General features: G+C 30.4%; 1 protein-coding gene across 3 annotated transcripts in view; it reads left to right on the top strand.

Annotated features, from left to right (window-relative positions):
- Pdzd8 (PDZ domain containing 8) overlaps positions 1-24,125 on the top strand; it is a 158,100-nt gene extending 133,975 nt beyond the window's left edge. For all 3 annotated transcript variants that reach the window (XM_075370139.1, XM_075370140.1, XM_075370141.1), the window contains 3 exons: positions 7,970-8,161; positions 15,947-16,172; positions 17,398-24,125. In XM_075370139.1, the coding sequence (XP_075226254.1) occupies positions 7,970-8,161; positions 15,947-16,168 (414 nt within the window). In that variant the 3' untranslated portion in view covers positions 16,169-16,172; positions 17,398-24,125. The remainder of the gene's footprint in view (positions 1-7,969; positions 8,162-15,946; positions 16,173-17,397) is intronic.
- Positions 24,126-26,454: the final 2,329 nt, after the last annotated feature.

Raw genomic sequence — 26,454 nt, forward strand, 5'->3', positions numbered from 1 at the left:
CTCTGGCTCATATACAACAATCAGTTCCCAGGAAATGTCTCTAGGAAAAAATATTTTGGGGTTTTTTCACATTTGAAGGCCCTTGTTCATTACTTCCAGTAGATATGTTTAAAAGCGATGGATGTATAAATTTTCTGCAGGAAAGGGTTGTGACAACTTCAGTGCAAATTCTCATAAAGCAATGGAATGTTCCAACAAGATATGGTACTGCCAAAAAAGTGGAAAAACTTTTCGACGAATGAAACATTAAAGTGCTCCAGTGTCCAAGCAACTCCCCAGATATAAACCCGATTGAAAATCTTTGGGCAATAGTCAAAAAATGATTCTCAAAAATGGATTATACCACAAAAATTGACCTCATTTAAGCAATAATATTGGTATATTTTCATGTTGAAGAAATCAAAAAAATGTATACAACATTTGTTAAATCAACCCAAATCATATGTGTGAGGTCTGTAAATAAAGTAATGAGACCGGTTCAGAAAAACTTTTAATTTACAATCCAATTATACATGGTCTCTATCACCTTCGAAATAGTTCCCTTGGGAAGCCATGCAATGCTTCAAACAGTTTTCTCACTCTTCATAGCAGTTTTGGAACTCAGAAACCGGAATATCCTTCAGATGGTCGGGTTACATTTTTTTTATGTTTTCTACTGTTACAAAATGTTTTCCTTTGAGGTGTTTTTTAAAGTCAGGAACAAGAAAAAGTTGTAGGGACTCAAGTCAGGTGAATAAGGTGAACTACAGGAATGTTTTTCTTTGCCAAAAACTATTTAATTGAGAGTGCAGTGTGACAAGGTGCAGTTATAATGCAGCATGCAGTAGTTGTCTGATGGCTGGTCTCATGCAGACAATTCTTTTCTGCAGTCTTTCAAGAATTTTTCGGTAAACACATTGATTTACAGTCTGTCCTGTACGCAAAAGCTCCTCATGGACAATGCCATTACTATCGAAGAAACAAATTAGCATGGTTTTAATTTTTGAGTTGCTCATTTTTGCTTTTTTGGGACATTGTGAGTTTGAAGTGTGCTACTCCTTATTCTGGCGGTTTTTTTCTGGTCATATAGGTATCCAAGATTGATTACCACTAATAACATTTTTTATAAAGTCAGGATCAGTTTCAATTTGCCCTAGAAGATCGCAGCACACTTCCACCCTGTTGTTTTTCTGTTCAACAGTAAGGTTTTTTGGGACCAATTTTGCACAAACTTTTTTCACGTTCAATTCATTTGTCAAAATTTTGTCAGAAGGACTGTGGTACGGTTCAAATTCAATTCTTCTACAATCATTCTGACAGTTAATCACCGGTCATACCGTATCAAATCTCTGATTTGCTCAACATTGTCATCACTTTTTGATGTTATTGGTCTTTCAGTCCGTGGATCGTCTGTGACTGATTCCCGGCCATCTGAAAATGCTTTAAACCACCTAAAAACTTGAACTCATGACAGAGCGTCATCTCCATACACCCTTTTCAATTTTGAAAAAGTTTCAGTAGCATTTTCACCGAGTTTAACATAAAACTTGATTGCACCAAGTTACTCATAATTAGTATCACTTATTTTTGTAACGCACAATAAAAACTCGCTTCACGAAAAGTTTGTTTACGTCCCACGTAGCAAAAATAGACTAAAAATGTTAATACCTCATATAAATCAGCTGTTCATATAACCATATGTTTATTGGTAACTTTACAGTGTTGCCACTTTGGCTGCCAAAAAAACTAGTCTCACTATTTATTTACAGACTGTGTTTATGTAATAATTATAAGTAATTGAGATATATAAGCATAAGCATGTATTATAAATGGAAGGAATGAGGAGTTAAATTAGATATAGTAAGAAATATAAGCAGTTAAGATTATTTATTTAGGTACAGCCTTCTTCAAGATTAGTAATTGTTTTACTCACTGATTGATTTGGAAACTCTAATGGAATATCCACATTTTGATAATCTATTATATATTACATAAAGCATCATTCTTTACAATATATTTTCTTTATTATAAGAGTTTAATATTTATAATCAAGACAGTGGTGTATTTTCTGATCGATTCATGATCATGCAGTGGAAGTATTATAATATTAATATCCTAATGGTCTGATGGGGCCAATATATTAACAGAAGGGTTGACTAGATAGGAGGTTGTTTTAATTAATCAACTTCATCTATTTAATAGATTTAATTTTTATTTATTTAAAATTTGATTTTATAAGCATTTATACATCCATATGAAACCAGATTTAAGTTTTAAATGAATGAGCTTTGTAATTAACTGCAGTAATAGAGTTTCAAAGTAGTTATTTTAGTTAAAAATTTGGTCCTGGATACAAGTGTTCTGGATGTTTTTACTTTCATTTAAGGAAATATTTTAAAAAAACACAAAACAAGCATTAAGAAGAGACATACTAATAAAACTTAATATCTTTATATTTATTGGAAGTTGTATATTTTTGGGTTAAGCTAGACATAACGATGGAAGTAGGTAAGTAATTATCATTAACGATTTTCTCCTTTCAGTTGCAATAATACAAAAAGTTAAACCCGCACTTAGAGATTTCTCGGTTCTAAAATTTTGAATAAAAATGCCTCGCAGATATAAGATATTTATCCTAACCAGGTATAAGACAAAACATCCTAATAAGACATTTTAAATGTCGTTTGGATTTGTGTTTAAGGGTTACTAGTTTTAAAAGTTTGCTTTTGCTGTTGTTTGTAGAATAGGATGCAATATTATTTTTCAATAATGATTCAAATTAAAAAAATTACTGAAAAAAGAGTATAAATAATGACTTTGATGAACTATATAATTTTTTTTTTAAATTACCCCAAAGGTTGATGTGGATACTTGAAAAAATAAATTATTTTTTGTGTATCACAGTAATTCTGGTCTTTCTCTAATAAAAATAAAGAAAAAAAAGTAATTTTATTTCATTGTATTACAATATAAAAGGGTAACATAATTTATAAACCCAGTGTATGTTCAAAATGTCCCACAATCAACTCCAAAGTGGATTTCTTTAATTTCACGATTGAAATTTGACAAAAACAATGTAATTAACAAAAATAGATGTAAAATAAAGAAATATTTTTAGTTTTTTTTAAAAATGTAAGTTTCTCATTTGTCTAAATTCGGAGATAATTTTCTTTTAAAAAGATTCTAGTTTTAGTTACTTATTTTTACTTCCTTGTACGAAGTAAAAGAAGTATGATCGCGAAAAATGTCGGTTTTCAGATTTCAACGGAAATATGCATTTTGACCATTCCTGAATACATCTTGACTAGTTTTGACGTGATGTCTGTACGTACGTATGTATCTTGCATAACTCAAAAACGATTATCCATAGAATGTTGAAATTTTGGATTTAGGACTGTTGTAACATCTAGTTGTGCACCTTCCCCCTTTTTGATTGCAATCGACTTGACCTAAAAATCCAAAAACCAAAAAAATTTGGATTTTGATTTTTACTTTTTCTTAACTGCAGCAATAAGCCCTCTTTGACAGCTTTTCAACAATATATTATAAGAGGTACTTATTTTCATCGGTTCCAGTTATAGCCAAATAAAAGCTTAATTAATGAAACATTTGGATCTGACAAGGGGAAGGCACATCGGTTTGAATCAGACTTCTCTTTTTTATTTTTTTTTTAAATTTAAATATATTGATTTATTAATAATTATTAACCTCTGACGGTAAAAAAAGTTTTACGATAAATAATAATTCAATAATAACAATAAATAAAAAATATCAGAAGTTATTAATGAAATAAAATTTTACGTAGTTTTCATTTAAAAAAAAGATATGTATGTTATTGTTATTTAATAAGCGTACCAGGAAGTCATATGGTGTCCACATCAGATTTTTTTAAATTTCATGTAATATTTTGACTAGATACTCCTTATAATTCTTAAGAGTGATAGAATATTTATATCTAATAGTTTTATTTTAATTAAATTGAATGGATTTCAGAATCTGTTAAAACCAAATTTCCCATTACTTAATAACCTTCAATTTAGTTCAAAAAAGACAAAATGTTAAGAATTGAATAGAATTATTATTATTAATAATAAGTAATATTATTTAATTTTATCCGTATTTAAAATATCTGTAGACTTATTAGAGAAAAAAAAAACATGGAAAGTGAGAAACCTGAAGGAAAACAACGCAAAGTAATTACATTATTATTATTATTACGTAGCATGAGATCAGGAGCGGGCTCTTTAGAATGCAAGAAAGTATATTATAGTATTTTATCCTTAATATTCCAGTTAAACTGTATATGGACATACTTTGAATGTCAAATTGACTTCAAGCTATATATGGTTACACTGTAACAGCTTAATAGTAAGCAATGATTTTAACAAATGAAACTTTGTCGTATTATACCATGAAAAATACCGTACCTTATCAGGATTTGAACCTGGAACATTCTGTAAAGATTGAATGTACATGAAAACAAGTATGTGCAGATCAGTGTATAAAGAAAAATAGTGATTTGTAAAGAAAATAATTGCAATTTTGGATAGATAAGTACACTAAAAGAATTATTAAATCTAAAAGCATTGCTTTGGCATTCCATAGTCAGTTCTTTCATAAAAAAATTCAAAATTGTTAAAATTAAATGAAAAAGTTAATAATTTTAAAATGTTAAAATATACTTTGTTAAATATTAACGATAATAATAATAATAATAATACTAACAGTTTATCAACTATACCTTTTTAATAATATTTTTTTTTATCCATTATGCGACTGATGAAATGTATATTAAATTGATCAATTTCAGAACATAGTGTATGTTCCATCAACAGGCTTATCAGAATTTTTGTTCTTAGAGGTTGTTATGTATTAACATAAAAAAAATAAATTACTGACCTGACAGTTACATAACCGCTTGGGTTTTGTTTTATTGGCCTACATTATAGAATGGTTCAAAAAGAAAATTTAAGTGGTCATTTAATAATAGAACTTGATTATTTTTGTCCTTATTAAATTTGTAAGTACTCATTAACATTTGTAAAAATTATCAAATTCATTATACAGGTCAATGAAATCTTCTGTCTGACCCTATTTTATATTGTTTACTCTGGTGTACACAATTAAAACGATGGCAAAATATGTAAGCACCCTTTTTATGTCATTTCTTCTTGACATTTCTAAGGTTTGCGCCTATAACATTATGTTTTCTTTAAAATGTTTAACAGATCTATCGAACATTATATATTTTTTTTATTTATTATGACATTCAAGAGTAGTAATTCTGATCCGTCTGATAATGAAATGTTTAGTTGTGAAATGCATCATGATGTTTCACTACACGTATGTTTCATTAAAATCAGAAGATATATAAAAAAAACTTTACGTACTGGTTTTTTCTATCTTCCTTTTTATTAAGATTAGAAATTTCTGTGTAAAATATTGTTTGATGACCAGTTTGTGACTGTGTAATTTTAAAATTGATGAAATTGTCGCTACGTGTTTCTCAGATATACGTTTCCTAATCGCACAGGTAGCATTATAATTAGAGACACTAATAGTAGTAATCTATTGCCCCTAGTATAAAATTTTAGGATGTTCTGTCTAATGATAAATTTTTGCAGCTATGCAAATTGATTATTTTGTGTTATGTGAAACCTTATTGTTTCTTATAAAATAAATTTACAAAAAGCCTAGCTTGTCATTATTAAATATTTAATACATTTATGTATATCGTAAGATATACATAAATTAGAAGCATTTCAGAACACAAAGATTAGAAGCTTTTGAAATGCGGTGATATAGGAGAATGTTAAAAATCAGGCGGGTGGATAAAGTGACAAATGAAGAGGTATTGCGGCAAATAGATGAAGAAAGAAGCGTTTGGAAAAATATAGTTAAAAGAAGAGACAGACTTATAGGCCACATACTAAGGCATCCTGGAATAGTCGCTTTAATATTGGAAGGACAGGTAGAAGGAAAAAATTGTGCAGGCAGGCCACGTTTGGAATATGTAAAACAAATTGTTAGGGATGTAGGATGTAGAGGGTATACTGAAATGAAACGACTAGCACTAGATAGGGAATCTTGGAGAGCTGCATCAAACCAGTCAAATGACTGAAAAAAAAAAAAAAAAAATATCGTATGAAAAATACTAATATAACAGGAGACCTTTAAAAACTCAGAATGAGTTATCAGGATACAAAAATGGACCATTGTATTTGCATTTGCTTGTTTGATGCCGATAAATATGAATTGTATAATACAGTATTTAGTAAATTAAATATGTAATTTTCATATTTGTTTATTTTTTACACAGATGCTAGTTTTTTTGCAGAAAACATTAATTTAAAATATCTGCATCCATCCTATCAGATGACAGAATGATTTTCATTACAAAGTGCAATATTGTGACCCTTGAAAAAAGGATTTCTTGTGCTTCTATTGCTATTATTAATAAATTACCTAACCGTCTAAAATATCATGCTTTTCAATTTATGTAAATTTAAATTTAATGATTTTGTTTTATAAAAACAATATTATTATATAGATTAATTTTTAAACGATTATTCATTTATTATTTTTACATACCGAGATAAATATTATTTTATACGTTTTTATGTGTTAAAATCGGCTTAAAACTTCAGATGTTTTATTTTATAATTTTTTACTTTGTAGTGCCATTCTAATAAACATTTTACCATGATTTTCCTTCATCATTTTAAGCCAAATGCTAGAACAATTTATTTTTTATAAGAGTAGCATACCTACTCATTCCTGATCTGTCTATATAATCATAATGATATACTCGATTGAATTAGTTCTGCATACGTATTTCCCGTCTTGAGTAGTTCTGTGTATCTCAGGATCTGGTTCGTTCTTGTTGGATTATCAGGCCCTTCCACATCCGAATGCAGAAGACACAGAAGTTTATTCACAAATTCATATTTTTTTTGTTCCTTTCAGTATTTAATTATAACTTAATGCAAATGTACAGTATTTAAGAAAAATGTTGTTTGCTGAATTAATTATTTTCCATTTTTTTCTCTAAATTCACTATATCAAAATATAGGTAATTATTTTAACCTGTAATAATTATCCTCTTCGGATGAAGGACAGCTATTAGTCTGAAATCTTTTTTAACATACTTCAGTAGTTCTCAAGTTTATTTACATTACACAAAATATTTTATATTCTCTTTAAAATATATTTTTTATTGTTTATGAAATTAGCATTTTAAGGGTTGTTTGATTATTTAAATGGAGCTAGTGAGAGTATAATTTATACTTATTTTAAATCAAAATTTCCATTCAATTTTATTTTTACTGAACACTTTTTGGACAAAAATAATGATTACATGATTTTTTTTTTTTTAATTTCCAACTTAATCAATTGAGAACTGCACATTGAATGTAAACAATATAGTAGTACTCACTACATGTAAGATAAATTGCAACTCGTGACAAACAATTACCCGCTGGAATATATCAGTCATGAGGTTTTAATTTAGACTACAGCATTAATCGCATCATAGAAAACAGCTACAGTTAATATGAATGCATTATATTAATAATCTTTAATGTGATTTAGAACTGTTAGTAAAGTTGAGGTTTATAATAAGTTGATTATAAATTGCGGCTGCACTCTGCTAGATTATTAGGTACTCATTTCAATATAGTACATCTAAAAAAAAAAAAAAAAAAATCGTTATAATACACCTCCAGATGGAGGGAGCCGGATACACTGTTAGATTCAGCAGATTTATTTTTTTTGTAATTTTTTGAGGCCCAACCGTGTAATTTATGTGCTTAATTTTTAACTGGCTTATCATTTATGTGCATGTTTTTTTTAATAGACTTTATTTTAATGCTTCTGTTTTAAATTTATTAATATGTCGTTAGTCAATTTTTTTATACAAACAACTCTGCTTTCTCGTAATTTTATTTAAAGTGTTGTCTCTGATCTTCCGTATACATACTTATTTTTACAGACATCTTTAGTGGGAGGTGGTACATTATTTACATTAAATGATGGAGATGATGAAGAAATCTCAGTCGCTTTGGAACAGTTATTATCTCGTCCGCAAGATGAAGAATTAAATTTAGACGTAGCTAAAGCATCAGGAAGACAATTATTTGCCGATCTTCCACCGGATCTTCGTAAACAGCGTATTGATGCTGTTGTATGTACTTTTTTTTTATTTCTTATAGTTAATATATCACAATAGATAAAATTACTGTAGTGAAACCTGTGTAATATCTTTCTGTTCCATTTTATTTTCCTTATCGTTACATGAATTATGACGTATGGAACTAATGCTTTTATACAACCACAGATAAGCATAATGTTTATTTTAAGTGTGTCCTAATAGAATCTCATTAACTATAAAAGTTACAAAGGGTTTAAAAAAAGGGAACTTTTCCTCAACTTTTGAATGTATTAAAAATACCCTATTGATGTGTTTGAATTTTTTTCAGTTTTCCTAATATGGTGGCCTAATTTCAATTGTACCTATCGATAATATAACTTTGATAACATGTTTTCAAATAAAGAGACCTGCCTAGATTTCCTTGGATTGTTTTGAATTTATTTTCATAAATATGTATGGAATATTTAAATTAATTGTCAGTTGAAATAAACTGTAATTATTTTGTATTTATTAGAGTAACGATGATTAGTACAGAATTTGGGCTGCTGATTTAAAGTGTTGTAAATTTGTTAAGACAGAAAAGCGTACATTTTTTAAACATTAACCAAAATAATTAAATTAACGTAACGTAAGTTATATGTTACCTTAACATATAACTTTAGTGAAACAAAAGAGTAAAATTAAAACACTGTGATCTTACACTCAACATGTAAGATACATATTATCAATAAGTACAACTGGAAATGAGGTGTAGCTCCCGAATGATTGTGTTTAGAAAAGAACATTGAAGAATAAAAATGTTTTACAATTATGCATTGTGTCTGAAAATATTATAGAAATTGGGTGTTTCAGTTTTTAAAAGTAAAGTTGGCTAACATATTGAAAAATTGGGAATTATTTCAAACATGCCGATAGAGAATCTTTAATGAATTAAAAAATTGAGAAAAAGCTCCCTGTTTAAAGTTCTTTTTACCTTTTCTAGTTTACAATATTGCAGTAGTGGTATGCTTAAATGAACTCTGGTTATAATGCTGGGTGCAGGATGACACTACTATGTAGGCAATATTTACATAACAGTTCATAGTGCATCTTCAGAAATAAGAGGGATATGAATGATTCAGGATTGTTACATTAGTTAACCGCTCGCATTAATTTTATGGAGTACCTCTGTTTCTCAGATTTCACAAAATAAAATATGTAAAAGTATTTTTTATATTTGTATGACAAATATGTAAGTACAAAGTTTCTCAACCTGTGGGCCGCACCCCCCTAGGGGGAGGGGGGCGTGAGCATATGGAAAAGAAAATATTATTAAAAAATGTATTAATTTACTGAAACGAAAGCAAAACAAAATACATTTTGACAACAAATAATAGAATACACATTTACATTGATATAATACATTTATAGATAGGATTGCATCAGCACTGTACAATGTGCTTAATAATTAAACTATCAATACTAAACTAAAAACAAGTTTAATAATTATTAGTGACTCCCTTGGGCCTGTCTTGCGGAGCAAAGTTTTTCGAAGGAAGGTGTAATATTAGAAATAGACACTCCGAGTTCTGTTTCTATATTTAGCTGAAGTTATAGTGGTTATATTTTAATGGTTATAGTTTATAAATGCTCTTGTTTTCAGTGTAGAAACTCATCATTTGCCCCTGCCCAAAATTCAGAGTGATTTATTTCTGAATTGTCTCTTGATTTCAGTACCAGTCGTGAAGTCTATGAAGATTTCTTCTTTGGCAGTTGAGAGCCCTTCGGAAGTATTTTGAAATGGATCCCTAACCCACTCATAACTTGCTACCAAGTTGTCAGCAAGAAAATACTTTTTTTAAATTCTTTGCCGACATGGCTAAAAGACTTTCAATGGTTACAAAAACAACTTTCACATGTTGTTCTTCAGCCCTGTAACATTTATTTTTTTATTCATCCTTAGTTGCAAACATTTCATATGTTTTTTTAGCTTAAAAAATCTGCTCCAAAATTCCAATTTTCTACAAAAAGCATTAACTTTGTCACTTCTATCCAACATATGTGTATTTTCTCCTTGGAGTTGAAGATTCAAGGTATTTAACTTCTTAAATATGTCAACCAAGTAGCTCAATTCCGTCACAAATAAACCATTTCAAAATGTGTTGGCTTCTGATCGGTTTTCTTCTTCTAGGAAAATGGTGATTTCATTTTTTAATTCATAAACACGGTGGAAAAATTTCTTATGCGATAACCATCTTGCCTTGCAGTAGAATAGTAACACTGAATGTACTGCACCAATGTCTTTACAAAGTGCAGAAAAAATTTTTGATTTAGGAGTTTTCTTTTTAAATAATTTACTATGTTACAACTGTCATTAGCACAATATTCAAACCAGGACTCACTTCTTTGGAAGCCAGAGCTTCTCTGTGGATTATGCAATGCATCCGGACACACTATGGAGATGTTTTTTCACAATTACTGATATATTTTAGACTCTTCCAGACATTGAACAAACATCATCGGTGTATATTCTGATACTATTTCCACTCTATGTTTGCCTCATTTATAAAATCGTTTAAGATAGCAAATAATCCAAACGTTGTTGCTTTGAGTTCTACTAGTTTGCAGAAAAGTAGTTCTACTGTGGACATACCATCACAAATTTGAATGTAGGCAATGAAATGAGCGTCTTTATTGTTGTCTATTGCCTCATCTAGCTGAATTGAAAACAATTTGTCACGCAGCTTCTCGAAATGCTGATGATGCTGTACATCTTCAGCTATATCACCAATTCGATGGGCAACAGTATCATTTGATAGAGGTATGGACTGCAATTGTTTGGCAAAATTATCTACAAACATAGTTTCTACAATCTCAGTTGCAACTGGTAAAATAAGCTCTTCACCAATGGTGTGAGGCTTTTTACATCTGGCTATTTTATATGCAACTTCGTATATAAGTAAAGCTTTTTCATTCACAAAGTTTTTTTTTTGCAAACAATGGTATTTGCTTTTCTAATGATTTTAATTTTAATTTGAAGAATTCTTGGTGTTTGTAAACGCACTCGCTACGAAGCATTTCCAAATTTTGTTTATTAGTTTTCATGCTTTCTGCTGCCAAAACTTTTGAGCAAATGGCACGCAAAGCATTTCCAATTTTTTTTTAAGTTTATTAGATTTCATGCTTTCTGCTGCCAAAAGTTTTGTGCAAATGGCACGTAAACCCCTTCTTCTTCATTTACTTCAGTACTGGTAAACCCAGAATTAAAGTATTCTTGAGAATATTTTCTTGATTTTATTTTTAGGAACCAACCTTGTCTGTGCACTTGACGTTTCACTATTGTCTAATGTTCACTTACACCCACTTAAAAATTTATTCATAATTATGTGTAAATAGACTGCCGAAAATTTTTAATACCGTGAATTGCAATTAACATGCAAATTACAACATACACATTCACGATAGAATCGGTAGTGACAGAAGGATTGACTCAACTGAAACTAGCTGGAATTGAACGAGGTGGCATCATTTATACACATTTGTGCAGATATTCCGGAATGTTTGAGACAAATCAGAACTTCTCGCGAAGCTGTGAGAATGTCTGATATGATGAACATAAGACAGAGAGCAATAGGGAGGCATCAATTCTGGTTTTGTCAATGTAGAGGATTGGTGTTGCCAAATATCAGTAAATTTACTTATTCTTGGTAATATGTAAGATTTGTAATTAAGGCCATAGTGTAGCTTTACCATCAAAAAATGAAAATTGAAAATTGGGAAAATACGAAAAGTGATGAAAATTGGGTCACAAATACTGAAAGGTTGAGAAACACTGATATAATGCATTTATTTTATTTGCATGTACATAAAATAACATGATTGTTCTTAAGTAAATAAAATAATGAAAAACAAATTAATCGTTTAAGAAAACCACCTACAAAATAGACTCGCAAGTTATAGTCAATTTTTATTAAATTATGTCAATATATCTATTGAAAGAATAATTAAAGCTATTTTTATTATATAAAAAGAGGAGGAAGAAAACTATATAATTTCTTATACAAAGGGCGCGAGAAAGGTTTTGCAACACAACTTGTTTTTTTAATAATTTTTCAAAATAACTTCCACCACACCTTTATACAATTCTCCAAAGTGAATTGTATAATGTGTGATGGAAATGTGTTTCTTCATCTTCAAAGAAGCCTTGCCATGCTTCTTCAGAGATCTAAGCACACTCATTGTCCCAAGCCCTTGGAGGTATCACTCGTAAAATGTCTCCCTTTCAGTCTGTTCTTTACCTGGGAGAACAGTACAAAGTCACATGGAGTAAGATAAAGCCTGTTGGAAGGGTGTTCTAACAGTTTTATTCGAGTGCTGGCCAAATGTTCGAAACAAACTTTGGAGTATTACCATGGTGAAGAAACCATGTGCTATCCTTGAGTTTGGGTGCAGCTTCTTGAGAGCTTCAACAACTTCAGGCAGGCATTTCTCAGTGTATCACTTTCCTGTAACCGTCTTCTGAGTTTTCAACACAACTTGTTTTAAAATTCTTCTCATACTAAAAAATTTGGTGATCATTCTCTTCTTCACTGAACTGGATTTTTGAACAGCCACAGGGGTCTCCTCATTTCAAAACCCTCCACTTTGCACTGAGCCTTGGTCAGGATTCATAATAGTACAGCCAAGTTTTGTCACCTATCACAGTACTGTACACATAAAGATTTCCCATTTTCAAACTTTTTCAGCATTTCATGGCACCACGAAACACAACATGCCATCTGATTGTCGGTCAAGTTATGCGACATTCAAAACATACAAAGTTTTCTAAGTGAAGGTGATATCGTAGAATAGCCCAAACTGCTGGTGTATAATGCTCAAGGACACCTCTATTTGGTGTTTGGTCACACGCCTGTTCATCTTAAGCATTTTAATGTTTACCTCAATCCTCAGATGGAGCCAGTCAATTTAACCTTGGAATCTCCTCAAGGCCAAACTTTTCTCTTTGAAACTCTAAATACCACCTAAATATTGCTGTATGATGAAGACAAACCCTTCTGAGCACTGTGTGTTTTTCCTCAAAACACTTAACCCACATGCAGAATTGTCCGGAATTCAGTTGTGACCACGCCACCACAACCAACGCCAACGACATCACTACCTTTTTTCACTAATAAACATCCTGACCCCATAGGGAAAGATACCCACCATATGGCAGTTTCAGTCGCCATGCCACCCCCTCCATACTTAGCCTTATGGGCTTTACTAGAGGTCATCTTCAGAACTTCAGCAAAAGGCATCTCTCAGTCTTGTTCTTGCCTCAGTCATATAGCATACAGCATAATTACCCTGCACACGCTGTTATACAGGATTCACATAGCCTTAAAATTATGATCCCAATCAGGGTTGACCACTCCTCGAATGCCAAAGAAGGCACGATAGACCTTCTCTGCGACGTAATTAAGGTGCTTCTTGAATTGCAATTCCTCATCAAGAAACACCCCGAGGTAACTTGAACATATTTAATTTGAAGGCCTAACATTGAAACACAAACCTGACACCTCACTACCAAACAGCCTTTAAGAAGCATTATCGTGCTCTTCTCCGGGCTGAACGTCATTTTATGTTAATGACCCCACAACTCAGGTATCCTGCATGCCTGGGTGGCTCGGAACTCAACCTCCCTCTGCGAGCTTCCTTCGACCACCAGGAGCCCATCATCGACATAAGCCACGATGAGACACCCGCCGGACAATCTCAGCCACAGAAGGGAATCAAACTCCACCACTCTCAACAATGGATCCAACACGCTGCCCTGAGAATAACCCTGGACAGTGTCTTGTGTGGCTCATGTCCACCCTTGTGGAGCAACTCATCCCGATGCCTGAAGTAACTTTGCATTACTCGCAGTTCACTGTCAGTGCATTGTCTCTTTTGTAATTGATAAACGACAGAAGGCTTCCACAGGTTATTAAATGCACCGGAGATGTCTAGGAAAATTCTCAGGACATATTCCTCCTCACTAGCTCTTACCACATTCATCATGCAGAGTATGTCATCCTCAGTACCCTTTCCATTTCCTTTTCCTTTTGGTGTCCTTTCTCTTTTCCCCATACTGATTTTGCATCAATAAGCTTTGCGAGATCAGCCTTTCAATTATACGCAGGTACAGAACTTTTTTGAAGACTTTATCAATTACCGGCAGCAACATCAAGGGCCTATACGATGAAGTAACAATGGGATCCTTGTCGCCTCCTTTAAACAACAATTTAATAATACCCTTCTTTTAAAATACCGGGGACTAGCCAACAAACAGTTACTTGTTAAACACGCGTGTGATTGTTTTCACACTAACCCCCAACCGAGTGAACAAGGAGCTCTGCTGTTGTTCCACTGAAGCCTTGGCCTTGTTCCTACCTAAACTGCAGATAACTTGATGCACTTCAGCATCGGAAATCTCCAAGGACACTGCCACTCCCGCAAAACTGAACAACCTCACGCTGCACCTGCAGATGGTATGTGGTTTCTCCAGCTTCACTGTTGTCGGGCAGTAATCGTCAAGTAATTTTCGTAACATCTCTGACATGTCCAAAATTATGCCAAACCGGGTCAAGAGGGCAGACAGAAGAATGTTCTTACATCGTTTGTGTCCCAATACCCTATAAACGACTTCCCAGGGATCCATGTTCCCCTGTTTATGCACAAAGGAATGCCAGGAAGAAGGATTCCTGGCATTCCTTTGGCCGCCGAAACTTTGTGAAAATATTGAGATCTACTATCTCTGTATTCACAAGAACTGCCCGCCATTCCAGATTACCCTCTCGTTCAGAAGTCCTCCACAAACGACTGACAGCATGTTTCAAAGCTGACAATTTCCTGCTCCACCATGGAGCAAGTCTCTCTCGACCAGAACTGCGGGGAATTGAATTTTCAGCAGCATCAATCAAGCCCGCTGACAGACTCACTACCAGGTCCTTCAAATCCAGAACCTTCACACTTCGATACAAAACTCAAAGCCTGACCAAAATAAAATCAACAAATTTTTTACAGTTCACATGCCTGGGCAGAAAACAGACCTGCTGAACCAGAACTTTGCATCGGTAGCACTCACTCAAACCACAAGCAATCTCATAAAGAATCAAATGATGATTGCTTGAGCAATCATCAACTACCTTTCAGTTGCAAACATTGGCAAGGATATACCTACCAATGGTAACATTGATGTTCGTTCCTCCAAACAACCGTCGCCCATCTGCATTACCTGCATAGGTAGGCAACTCCCAGGTACATTAAATACCTGAAGACGATGCTGGGCTAAGAAGCCCTCTACTAATTAACCGTCATCATCGGTAAAAATGCTATGCCACAACCTCTCTTCTGCACAAAACAGCGGATATAGAATCTGAACCAATATAAACAAACACAAAAAAACAATTAACCTGAGACAGTGACTAGAGCGGCTACAGTGCAGGGTTGGAACCTGTTCAAACATTCACTAACTTATAATTGCCTGTGGCGATCTTTTCCATCATATTGCAAAACTTTCTTAGTTCCCTTTATTTGGATTCCTCAGCTCAGAATTGGCTGTAGGTGATCCATGAGTATATGCTGTAGAGAAACTGAATTTAATTCTACTATAACAAATTTCTTGAAGTCCAGATACTGAAGAGCTATCTGACAGCAGGTTCAGGCTTTCTTAAATAAACCTTTGCAATTCCTTAAAATTTTGTGGTGTTGCTGAACGAACTACCTGACTAGGGTAAGGTGGAAATTAACACTTTTTACACCAATTAATTATAATTCTATATGAAAAATACTATTTTAATATTTATTTATTTTCAGATGACAAAATTAAAAGCGGCAATCGATGCTGAAAGCCACGTTCATATGAAATTAGTTAAAGAAGAACAGGGTAGTTTGGACACTTCAATAAAAGCACGTACTGCATTTTTAATTGGTAAAAGTGAAGAAAAATTACAGGCAATGACTGTATTAATGCTACATTGTTGTGCTGGACTTCAAGATGCACAAGACAACTTACCGGCTGTAAACAGCGGTGAATAATTAGGTACATGACTTTACTGTTAAACTTCATTAATGTATTTTCTTTTACAATTATATTCTATCTCAATTTACCTGTTTGTATCTTGTTCAAGCTGGATACTTAACACAATGATTTTTGCATTTGTTGAAGATGCACAGTTTATTAGTTCCAGAAATGAGTTAACTTCTTGGGTTAATATTATTACTATCCCTAATTAAATTTAATTAATGTAAAAACTTGTTGCACCCTTTAGTACATTCAAACATAACGTAGTTGTAAAAATACAAGTCTATAGACATGAGAGTTTCAATCATTAAGTCCTTTACAGAAGGTAAGAATAAATGATTTTCTTCTTTTTATTGTTGCTGGCCAGCTATGAACAACCAAACGATAAGTATTTCTTCTCTTTAATTTTTCTCCTGTATTCTGTCATACATTTGGCAAAGGCCTTTTTCCTTGTTTCTAACCATTTATTTCCTTTAGATAAAATTTGGTTTTTTCTTCCGGGAAACATTTAAATTCTTTAATTTATTTCTGAAGTTGTTTCTGTCAAATATTAAGTCTTGTGTATTAACTACTTCTAGATCTTTTCTAATTTGTCCCAACCTTTATCTCATTCAGTTTTACTCTTTTCATAAACATTATGTATTTTCTTTTAAACTTTTTTCTTCATCTGTTCTCTGAAGATGGCCATAAAAAGTAGCTCTTCTGTTCCTAATCTCATTTCTTTGTTTTGGACAAAAGTTGTACATTTCAGAATTTGTTTGATTTATCCCAATATACCTATATTTAATGATTGGATCTAATATTTTCCTTACAATTCTACTGTCTTTCTTTGCTAAATCTTCTATTGCGTCTTTACATTAAAAGTAATATTTCTAGGCCCTAAAGAACTTATACTACCATGATAGAATCTTAATTTAATGTTTTATATATATATATATATATTTCTTCAGTGTTGTATAAATACTAAGAATGTACTATTATAAACAGTTTTAGAGAAACGTTTATTTGGTTTGGTAGATTTAATTACTGCAAACATGAATTTGGTTCATTATTAATTTTTGTTAATCCTGGGCAAAATTTAAAACAACAGTTCAATAACATCTAGAATGGCTTGAGTAATATTCTTGGAATCAGATTGTGTATCTCCTATTGATGCTGTTGGCATTTAATGACTGTAGGACTGATTTCAGATAAATAAAAAAATTGTCAGTGTTATTTTTATCATTTTTTTCTTATGTTTCAGATTTGGTTTTTACATTACAACACATACAGATTAATTATTCGTGTTTTTTTCAATGCACAGCAGCTGTTTTAAATAACTTCTGTTAATTAATTTTCTGTCATTATTTCAAGAGTAAATTGTTTTTAAGAGAACTGTTTGAATATCTGTTTGTAATATTATTTTATTGTCTGTCATATCACCGTTTATAATTACTCACTTTCAGACTGCATCTGATTAAAATAGTAAATTCAGTACCGGTTGAATGATTAAAAGTAGAACACAAATTAATGAAACTGGGTGTTTCACAGCATGCAACTGAGAATTACATCGATCCTATCGAGCGATACTACAAAAGATTTATATTTTTTATATTTAATTTGGCACATTGTTCTTGGTATGCAAGTAATTGGCATAAGTATGGTTATTGTAGCGTATGTTTCATGTAAGAAACCCAAAAATCTGATGTGAAAAAAATTTTTTTTTAAATCTTGGCATCTAATCTAGTATAAACAAATAGCATATCATTGACAGAATTTATTTATGTATTTTTTAACCGGTTTTTTATAAAATATTACTTGTATAGCATATGAATAGTATTATTATTATTGTAGTGTTGTCTTTAAGTTTTTAATTGTATATATGATTATAACTTTACAGTCAGGTTGGTATTAACCAACATTATAGTAATACCATTGTTTTATAACATAATAAAATTATAATTTTTAAATAGTTTCAAGGAATTGTAGTGATTTTAACTTAATTAAGTGATTATTAGATATTAAAGATTACATTTTAATACGAACATTTAGAACTTTGGTATCGATTACCAAAGGAGTACATTCCTTTCATCAAATGACATGTGCATGAAATATTAAATGATTTTTGTGACCGTGAAAAGTGATTAGTCTAATTTACAATGTGCGTAACCTGTACTTAATGTAGTGTAGAATCACCTCAGTATGTTTTGTTGTACGACTCTCTTTCTTGAAAATTAAGTATATTTGCTTTTATTTTTACATTTACATCAGAGTAAAACATTGTAGGCCTTTAGAATTGGAGACTTTTCTTTTTGTGAAATTTTGAGTTCATATATTTTATTGTTCTTACCTGTCGAATTTTTTTCCAAAAATGCAACTCAAAAGAGGCATAAAACGCACTTAATTTTAATGGAATTGAACTTTCAGAGCTAAGTCAAAAGTAATTAATACTCTTATCCAGCAAATCCAAATTTTATGTATCCTATATAAATTGTGCAATATTGTATTTTACTTTAACTCAAGAGGTTTAATTGGAGTCACTAATTCTAATAAAGAAGAATCTGTTCGTTTGGCTTCTAAAACATGTCTGCATCGTGCACCACATACCATACATTACTTGTAAAAATTTTACGAGAGATCTTTTGTATATTGCACATAATTCAGGAGTCTTGTAGCCCACCTTTGGATACATTTTTTCTTTTTCTATTATTAAAATATGTAAAATAGATTAAAGATGTCAAATTGTTTTAAAAAGTAAACATTTTAGAAAATGAAATAGTTTAAATAAAAGCAAAATTCTATAAATGTTTCATGAAATAAAAAAATGTAAAAAGTAATGAAGTCAATAAATAGTGGAATCGTTAATATAATTGCAAATTTATATGCAGTAGTTTTATAGAAATAGGAAGAGCAAGAACCATACAGCATTATGTAATTTATATTTTTAAATTATTTTATAAATTTCATTTAAGTAATTTTGTTGGACTATATACACCAACAAAATGATTTTAGGTAAAGGTGGGTGTTTATATACGTGAGAGATATAAGAAGATTAAAATGCAAGATGCATTAGGATGACAAGAAATTTTAATAGGAGGAATAGAAAGAAGATACAAGATACGAGGGGTAGTGGTGAGGTCATGTTTATGTAAATTCTTGATGCTCATAATAAATATTTAGTATTTGAAAGTTGAATGAATGCGTTGGATTTGAGAAAGCTTAAAAGTGAAATTTTGTTTGACTTCACACAACATTTGTAGTCATTATCTTACGAATTGATTAATAGTTTAAATGTAATAATAATTTTAGCTGGTGTTTAGATACACAAAATAGGTCACAGGTTATTATTATTTTAATAAAGATAGTCAATGAATTGTTTATAAGTCACAGACTGATGTGATTTGTAAATAATTCATTTGTGGAACCAAATATTTGCTATAGTGTGTGCGTTACAAAAAATCTCAAATTAATATTATCACTGACAAGAACTACCATAAAAAAATATTTATCCAATTTTTATTAAAAAAAAATTCAAGTATTATTATTATAATGAAAAAGTTTATAACAGCAATACCAAAATTGTAATATTTTCATTTATTAGATCAAGTCAACAAATACACTATTAATAAATAAATAAAAAATTAAATTGTATTCTAGGAAGCACAAATCGGGAATATGAACTTATCTAAAAATTTCATTAACTCTTATCTTTATTTAAATTGATCTTCAGCAATTAGAAATATAATGAAACCCCAGATTTATGAATATACACTTCCTGCCTGTAAACCACCGCTGTGCTTTGTCATTCTGAACCGATTACAAATTAATCTAACGTGAAAGACTACCAGTAGTTATGTATGTTTTGAAATAATGGACAAATGTTACATTGATTTATTGACTTAATACAATCACAATATTACTAGTTCAAATTTTGGATGACTTATTGATTCCATGTGTTTATTGACTATTTGATGAAATGCAGATTCAGCAACACAGATAATTTATTAAATTTTATGCTTTATAAGTCAGTATTACTTTGTGTTAGGGGAATGTTTTTTAATAATCAGTTCATATTTTAGTTTTGGTAATGTTATTAAGACTGCGCTTTTGTTATTTTTTATATCTTTTATTATAAGTAAAAAGACATTCTATTTATTAATGTTAATATGTATAATTTTTTCGTTTTATTAATTCCCATCCAAAATTTCTTCAGTTTCAATTAAAATGCGTATTGTTTTACATTTGTATAGATATATCATTATTATGCTTATGCTTATTCTTATTTATGATTGTATGTTGTTATAATAATAATAAATGTAATATAAGTTTATTAGCTGATAACTGAAATTTCTGTACTGGTTTTTAACTCATTGTTATCATTATGGCGATCAATGAAATGGATAAACTTCAAATAAAATTTAACTAATACTACATACTTAAATATTGTACATAAATATTTAGTTATTTGTTTATTTTCTACCGTTTAGTTTTCAATAATTATCGGTCACATTCTAAGATTATGGTTTTTGTATTTTTAATATTGTAATTGCCACTTATTCAGAAGGAAATTTCTGCTAAAGTACAGATGTATGTTGTATATATGAGTAGTACACTTATGCGACTGACAACAGAACTTTACTCCATCGGAATGATTTATAATTAATACTGCAATTATTAATAGTACTTACCGGTGATTCATCACTATGTTTGACAATTAAAGCTATAAAAAATACTAATTATAACATATTTGACTTCAAAAAGTGGTGTTTTTATTTGTGAAATTTAGGAGCAAGGCTCCTTTTTTATATACATATATATATATGTATATAAAAAAATGCTGGTCAATAAAACATTTCAATCAATAGTATGCCCATTAAACTCTGTGAAAGTTTATGAAGTTTGTAGATGAAGATTTTGAATATTGGCATCCATGATTATTTTCTTTTTATAATTTTTCATCGTTCAATCTTAAGCTGTTATTGATCGGGCTTTTGTAGGCTTTGGATTTAAATCAAAATCATTAGGTCAGGTTTTCTGTGATTAAATAATAACATTTTATATATAGATATGTCTTCCAGTCGCTTGTTTTTTGAGTAGTTAAAGATAATAAACTTTGTGATTAGGCTGTATCTGTTTGTAGGTTCTCCTCTATTAAGTTAAATGAGAAAAACTCTGATGACAAAAACCTTTTCCCTTTATTTTGATTGAGGATGCACCCAGTGTGTAAATTTAATTTAGATAATTATCTACCGCTTAATTTATTTAATCTATAACCAGATCGATTCAGAATCAAATAATAATATATCGATTTATTTATTTATAATTTATTATGTTTCAATCTGCGCACATTAAATGCGTGTTTAATTAATTATAATTTCATTTAAATCGGGAGTTTTTCTCTGCTTGTGCCTTCATTTGCCTCAACTAATTTTTTACCCACCCCTGATGCTAATTTATAAAAAGTATCCAACTTTTGTGTTTGAAAAAAAATATTTAAATTCTTTCATTTACAGAGCTAATAATTATTTGAATTAGTTTTTATAATATTGTATTTTTTATGGTAATTACTATATTTTAAAAGATAAAATACCGTTACTTTATTTTAATCTATTATTTAATCTGGTGTCACTTACTCAAGACTTGTCAAAATTAAAAATAAAAATAATAAACAGAACCATTTTCTATTTTTGCAGCATTTATTTTGTTACTCTTTTATTTTGTAGAATTAACAAAAAAAGTACTAAATTTTCACAACTGTGGCAAAAAAAATATGACTAAGCCTATATATTAAACAGTAATATTGGAGAATAATATATAATCAGTTTTCAGTAACAGTAATTTTTTGCTGCACAACTGCATCGTTATCCCTTCTAAAAAAATTTATCTGTCCAATTTGATCACGTTAGATTAATTCAATAACCGTCTCCTTAAAGATCATGGTTTAGAGAATAGTTTGCTGTATTATTTTCAAATAAAGCTGAAAAAATTACATCTATGTATATTTTTATTTCTCACTTTCGAACAAAATAAAAATCGTTTTGTACTGCATTATCAAAAGTCAGATAAAGGTACTTACTTATTAACGCCGCCGCAGCTACAGCTTTATTTAAAAACAAAGTAGTCAATCGGATTTCGGTGGAAAATGGGCCGATATAGAGTTTAACATAGATTCAAAACAGTTTCTTTATTAATTTTAATAAATGGTTATTTATATAATTTAACCAAACTTAACCTACGCTCGCTAACCTTGACTAATTAACAGGAGTGTTTTAATTATTTAAATAATAAATAATTGCAATAATTACTGAGTTTATTAAATAGATACTGAAAAAATTACGGTGTTAATTAGTCAAGGTTAGCGAGCGTAGGTTAACTTTGATTAAATTATATTTATAAAATAAATAAATATAAATAACCATTTATTAAAATTAATAAAGAGATTTCATTTTCCACCAAAATCCGATTGACTACTTTGTTTTTAAATAAAGCTGTAGCTGCGGTGGCATTAATACGTAAGTACCGATAAAAATTGTCTCGCATTTTTTTCCTCAGATGCTAGTTCTTGTTTGTTCACATTTTTCTCAGATAAATAAAAATGCACGGTTCATATTTTTATTATAAACATTAAAGCCACTTGCCATGTAAACGCAAATTTTCACCTTCTGAATTATCTTTTTTATGAAAGTAACTCTACAAGTATCAGCTGCTGTATGTAAAGAGTTGTTTGCTATCGATCAGCTGGTACCATCAAGACAAATGCTGATGCCTCGGAAAATGATAAGTTATTTAACATTACTTGTAATCACTGGAATGTACGATACGATATAGACTATATAAAGCATTTAAAGACTTATCGTTATTTAACCGTATCCCATTAGGGTCCACAGCATAGGGTTACATTAATGTAAAATGCCTCAACTTGGATAACTCTTCTAGCATTTTATGTTTACCGTACTAACATTACAAGCTGAAACAATCATATACATTAGTACTGTGCAGTACCGTTTGGCATTTATATGTTAATTTAAAGCTGCAATCTAGTTTTAGAATCGAAGAAATTTGCTAGTCTTCATTTTAACAGAAAATAGAATACTTTATAATTTTATAAATTGCATTTTTATATTGATATCTGTACATAACATTGATGCAAAATTATGAAAAAATTACATAAAAACTTTTGACAATGTATTGTTTTTTCTTTTACATATGCGATACGACAAGTATATGTTACTTGTTGTATTTCACGTTTACTGCCTTCAGTTTTTTTTTTGTTTTTTTTTTAAAGAGATCTATATTTTTCTTTATATTAATATAAAACATGATTTATTCACACATTTAAAATACATATCTTCATGCACTATTTACTGCGACCTGAATGCTTTTATAACTGTGCAATTACTTCTTGTCAATTTCTAAAATACTTTTGTTCAGAGAAATATCTGTACATAAACAAATATACTTTTTTATCGTACGATACTTATATATTACATTTAGTGCAAACTATAAAAAGTATAATATTGTGTACACATATTAAAAATTATTTATCTATATGGTAATTGTGTTTTGCTTTCTAGTAAAGTATTATTTTTAATGTAAGTAATTCGTAGTAATATTAATAGCATCATCGCTGCATTTTATAAAAACCTAAGGTTTATTTCTGTATAATTATGTAGTCTACACTGCAATATTTAATCTGTTATAAATGTAATATACAAGTGTATACATATATATTCTATAGTAATAGTATATCTTATATTATGCAACAGTTTCTAGAATATATTATCGGGTATGAGGTTAAAATAAAATAAAGTTCCATAATTTTTATAATTAATGTATATCGTACGTAAACTCATGAAGTATTGCAAATTCTATAGGAAAATGCTTCTTATTTTAGTTGGCAGTTAAATAGAATTTATTATTGTTTGTTAAAAATTTGAATGAATAATTATGTGTTCATTTTATAATTTAAATTGAAGAAAAAAGTAAACATTGTTAAACTATATCTACTTTCATCGCTATACTGTTTTTTTCATATCTAGACCCCTTTTACCAAATTCCTTGAAAAATCATTTTAACCTTCTTTTTTGTATTTTTATTTTTATGAAAAAAATAGTTAGTAATTTATGCATGATAGCTTATAACTTTAGGAGTTAAAAAATGAGATCTTTTTCTATTCAGATGGGCCACCAAAATAAGAAAATTAAAAGAGAAAAAATGAAAATCTAATATCTTGTTTTTTTTTAAAGTTTTTATTTATATCCTGTTTAATGACAAAAGATGCCATTTACAAACTACTAACTATTGTTATAACCGTTACAACTTAAAATTATCTTTCAAATTTCTACCGTTTGCAAGTATGAATTCTTCAAGCCTCTTGATGAAGTGTCTCACTACTTTCAGAAATATATTAACTCAATATTTGCAATCTCTTCATTAATATTTCTTTTAAGTGCACAATAATTTGATGTTTTGTGATGTAGAACCTGCTTTTAAAAAAAGCCCACAAAAATTAGTCGCACCCTTAAATTTTGAGATCATACTGGTTATGAATTTCTCAAGATTACATGATTCTCAAGCAGTTGTTGCACTGCACTGATAGATACATGAGCAGTGTGTGCTCTTGCCACCATCTTATCGGCACAAAAGTAAGCCAAAAAACTGTCTTATCTGTAGCAAATATTTGTTCTTGCAGCTCGTCAAATTAGCTGAAGCGACTGTAGTAAACCATATATTGGGCTGAGTAGATATATGTTAACCTATAAAGGTACAAAGTACACGAATAAGCATTACATTTAATAGAATCAACTTTTGCAAATCACCTCATAGAAACAAGATACATGATATGTTAATATTATTTCCTCATTTTTTTTTTTAATTTTATTATAAATTACTTAAGTGTTTGTAAGAAAGAGTTATTTCACTTTATAAGTAAGTAAAATCAAATAAATAAAAATAAATTCAAATTCTTTGCTACGTTCAACCATATATAAATTATTTACAAGATTATTGTAACACCTCTTTATGTAATATTTTATACATTAAATTTAGTCGGCTTTGATATAAAAAAAATTTGTAATTTTTTAACATCATCATAATATACTAGGCTGTGCAAATTAATTGCAACAACCTATTTTTTTCTGTAAATTGTTATGCGATTGTCAGTTTTGTCTGAAACCACCTTAAATCGGTTTTATCTGTCTTGAGATGTTGTTGACTGTTCAACCTTGACAATACAAAAGCAGTTTTGACTGATTTTAAAATGAAAGAAATCCATTTTAAGCTTCAGTTGTGAGCCTTTGAGAGTGGCAGGTGAGGGTTAGTGTTTGCGCTCTCAGTAACACGTGTTACTTTCATGTTTTTAAAAATGGATATTACTCCAAGGAAGCGTGCAAAAATTATTGCTCTTAAAGATGACAGTGAGAGATATCACTTCTGCAGTCGGTATAGGCAAATTTAAGTGTTTCAAGAATTTTGTTAACGTTCAAAGAATGTGGGCACAAATCATCTAAAAAGGAGAGGAAAATGTAGGCACAAATAGAAAACTTCTCTAAGAACTGATAAACTTCCAATAAGAAATAGTAAAATTAATCCAAGAAAGCCAAGCTCAGACCTTAAAAGAGATTTATTGGGAACGGTTTTGATGTTAGTAGTTAGTTGTACTGGCATCTGGAAGCCGGCTGGAAGACTAGAGGACCAACAAAAAACAATTTTTTTCGCCTAAAACAAAGAAAAAATGTTTAGCATGGGCCCAAAAATATAAATCGTGACTGCTGACAACTAGAAGAAGGTAACTTTTAGTGATTAAACATTTATTTGTGCAGGGTTACAAAGCAAATGTTGTGAGATGAGGTGACAGTGAACCTTTGAGACCTGAGCATATCTAACAAACTGTAAAACACCCTCTGAAAAAGATGTTTGGGGTTTTTTCATAACAAATGGCAATGGAAGCTTAGTTCCTGTTTAAGATACAAGTATGATGAATTTTGCCAAGTACACAGAAATCTTACAACAGGATTGTTACATTCAAGCAAACTTTTGAAGAGACAGTACGATTTGGCCCCTCATCGTAATTCAAAATCGGTCAAGACTTTCATGCTGCAAAATCAGATTAATGTGCTTGATTGGTCTGGAAATTCACCAGACTTAAATCCCATTGAGAACTTGTGGAATAGTTTGAAAAGACGTTCAGGTAAGATAGACTATGTGACAAAAGAATGCATGATAACTAATGGTATAAAAGTGTAGTTCCATGATGATGAAGAATATGTGCACTAATCTACTGGTCAATGCCAAAACATCTTCAAGAGGTCATTTCTGCTAA

Source organism: Lycorma delicatula, chromosome 7 (assembly GCF_047948215.1).
Source record: "Lycorma delicatula isolate Av1 chromosome 7, ASM4794821v1, whole genome shotgun sequence".
In the NCBI taxonomy this organism is placed as follows: Eukaryota; Metazoa; Arthropoda; class Insecta; order Hemiptera; family Fulgoridae; genus Lycorma; species Lycorma delicatula.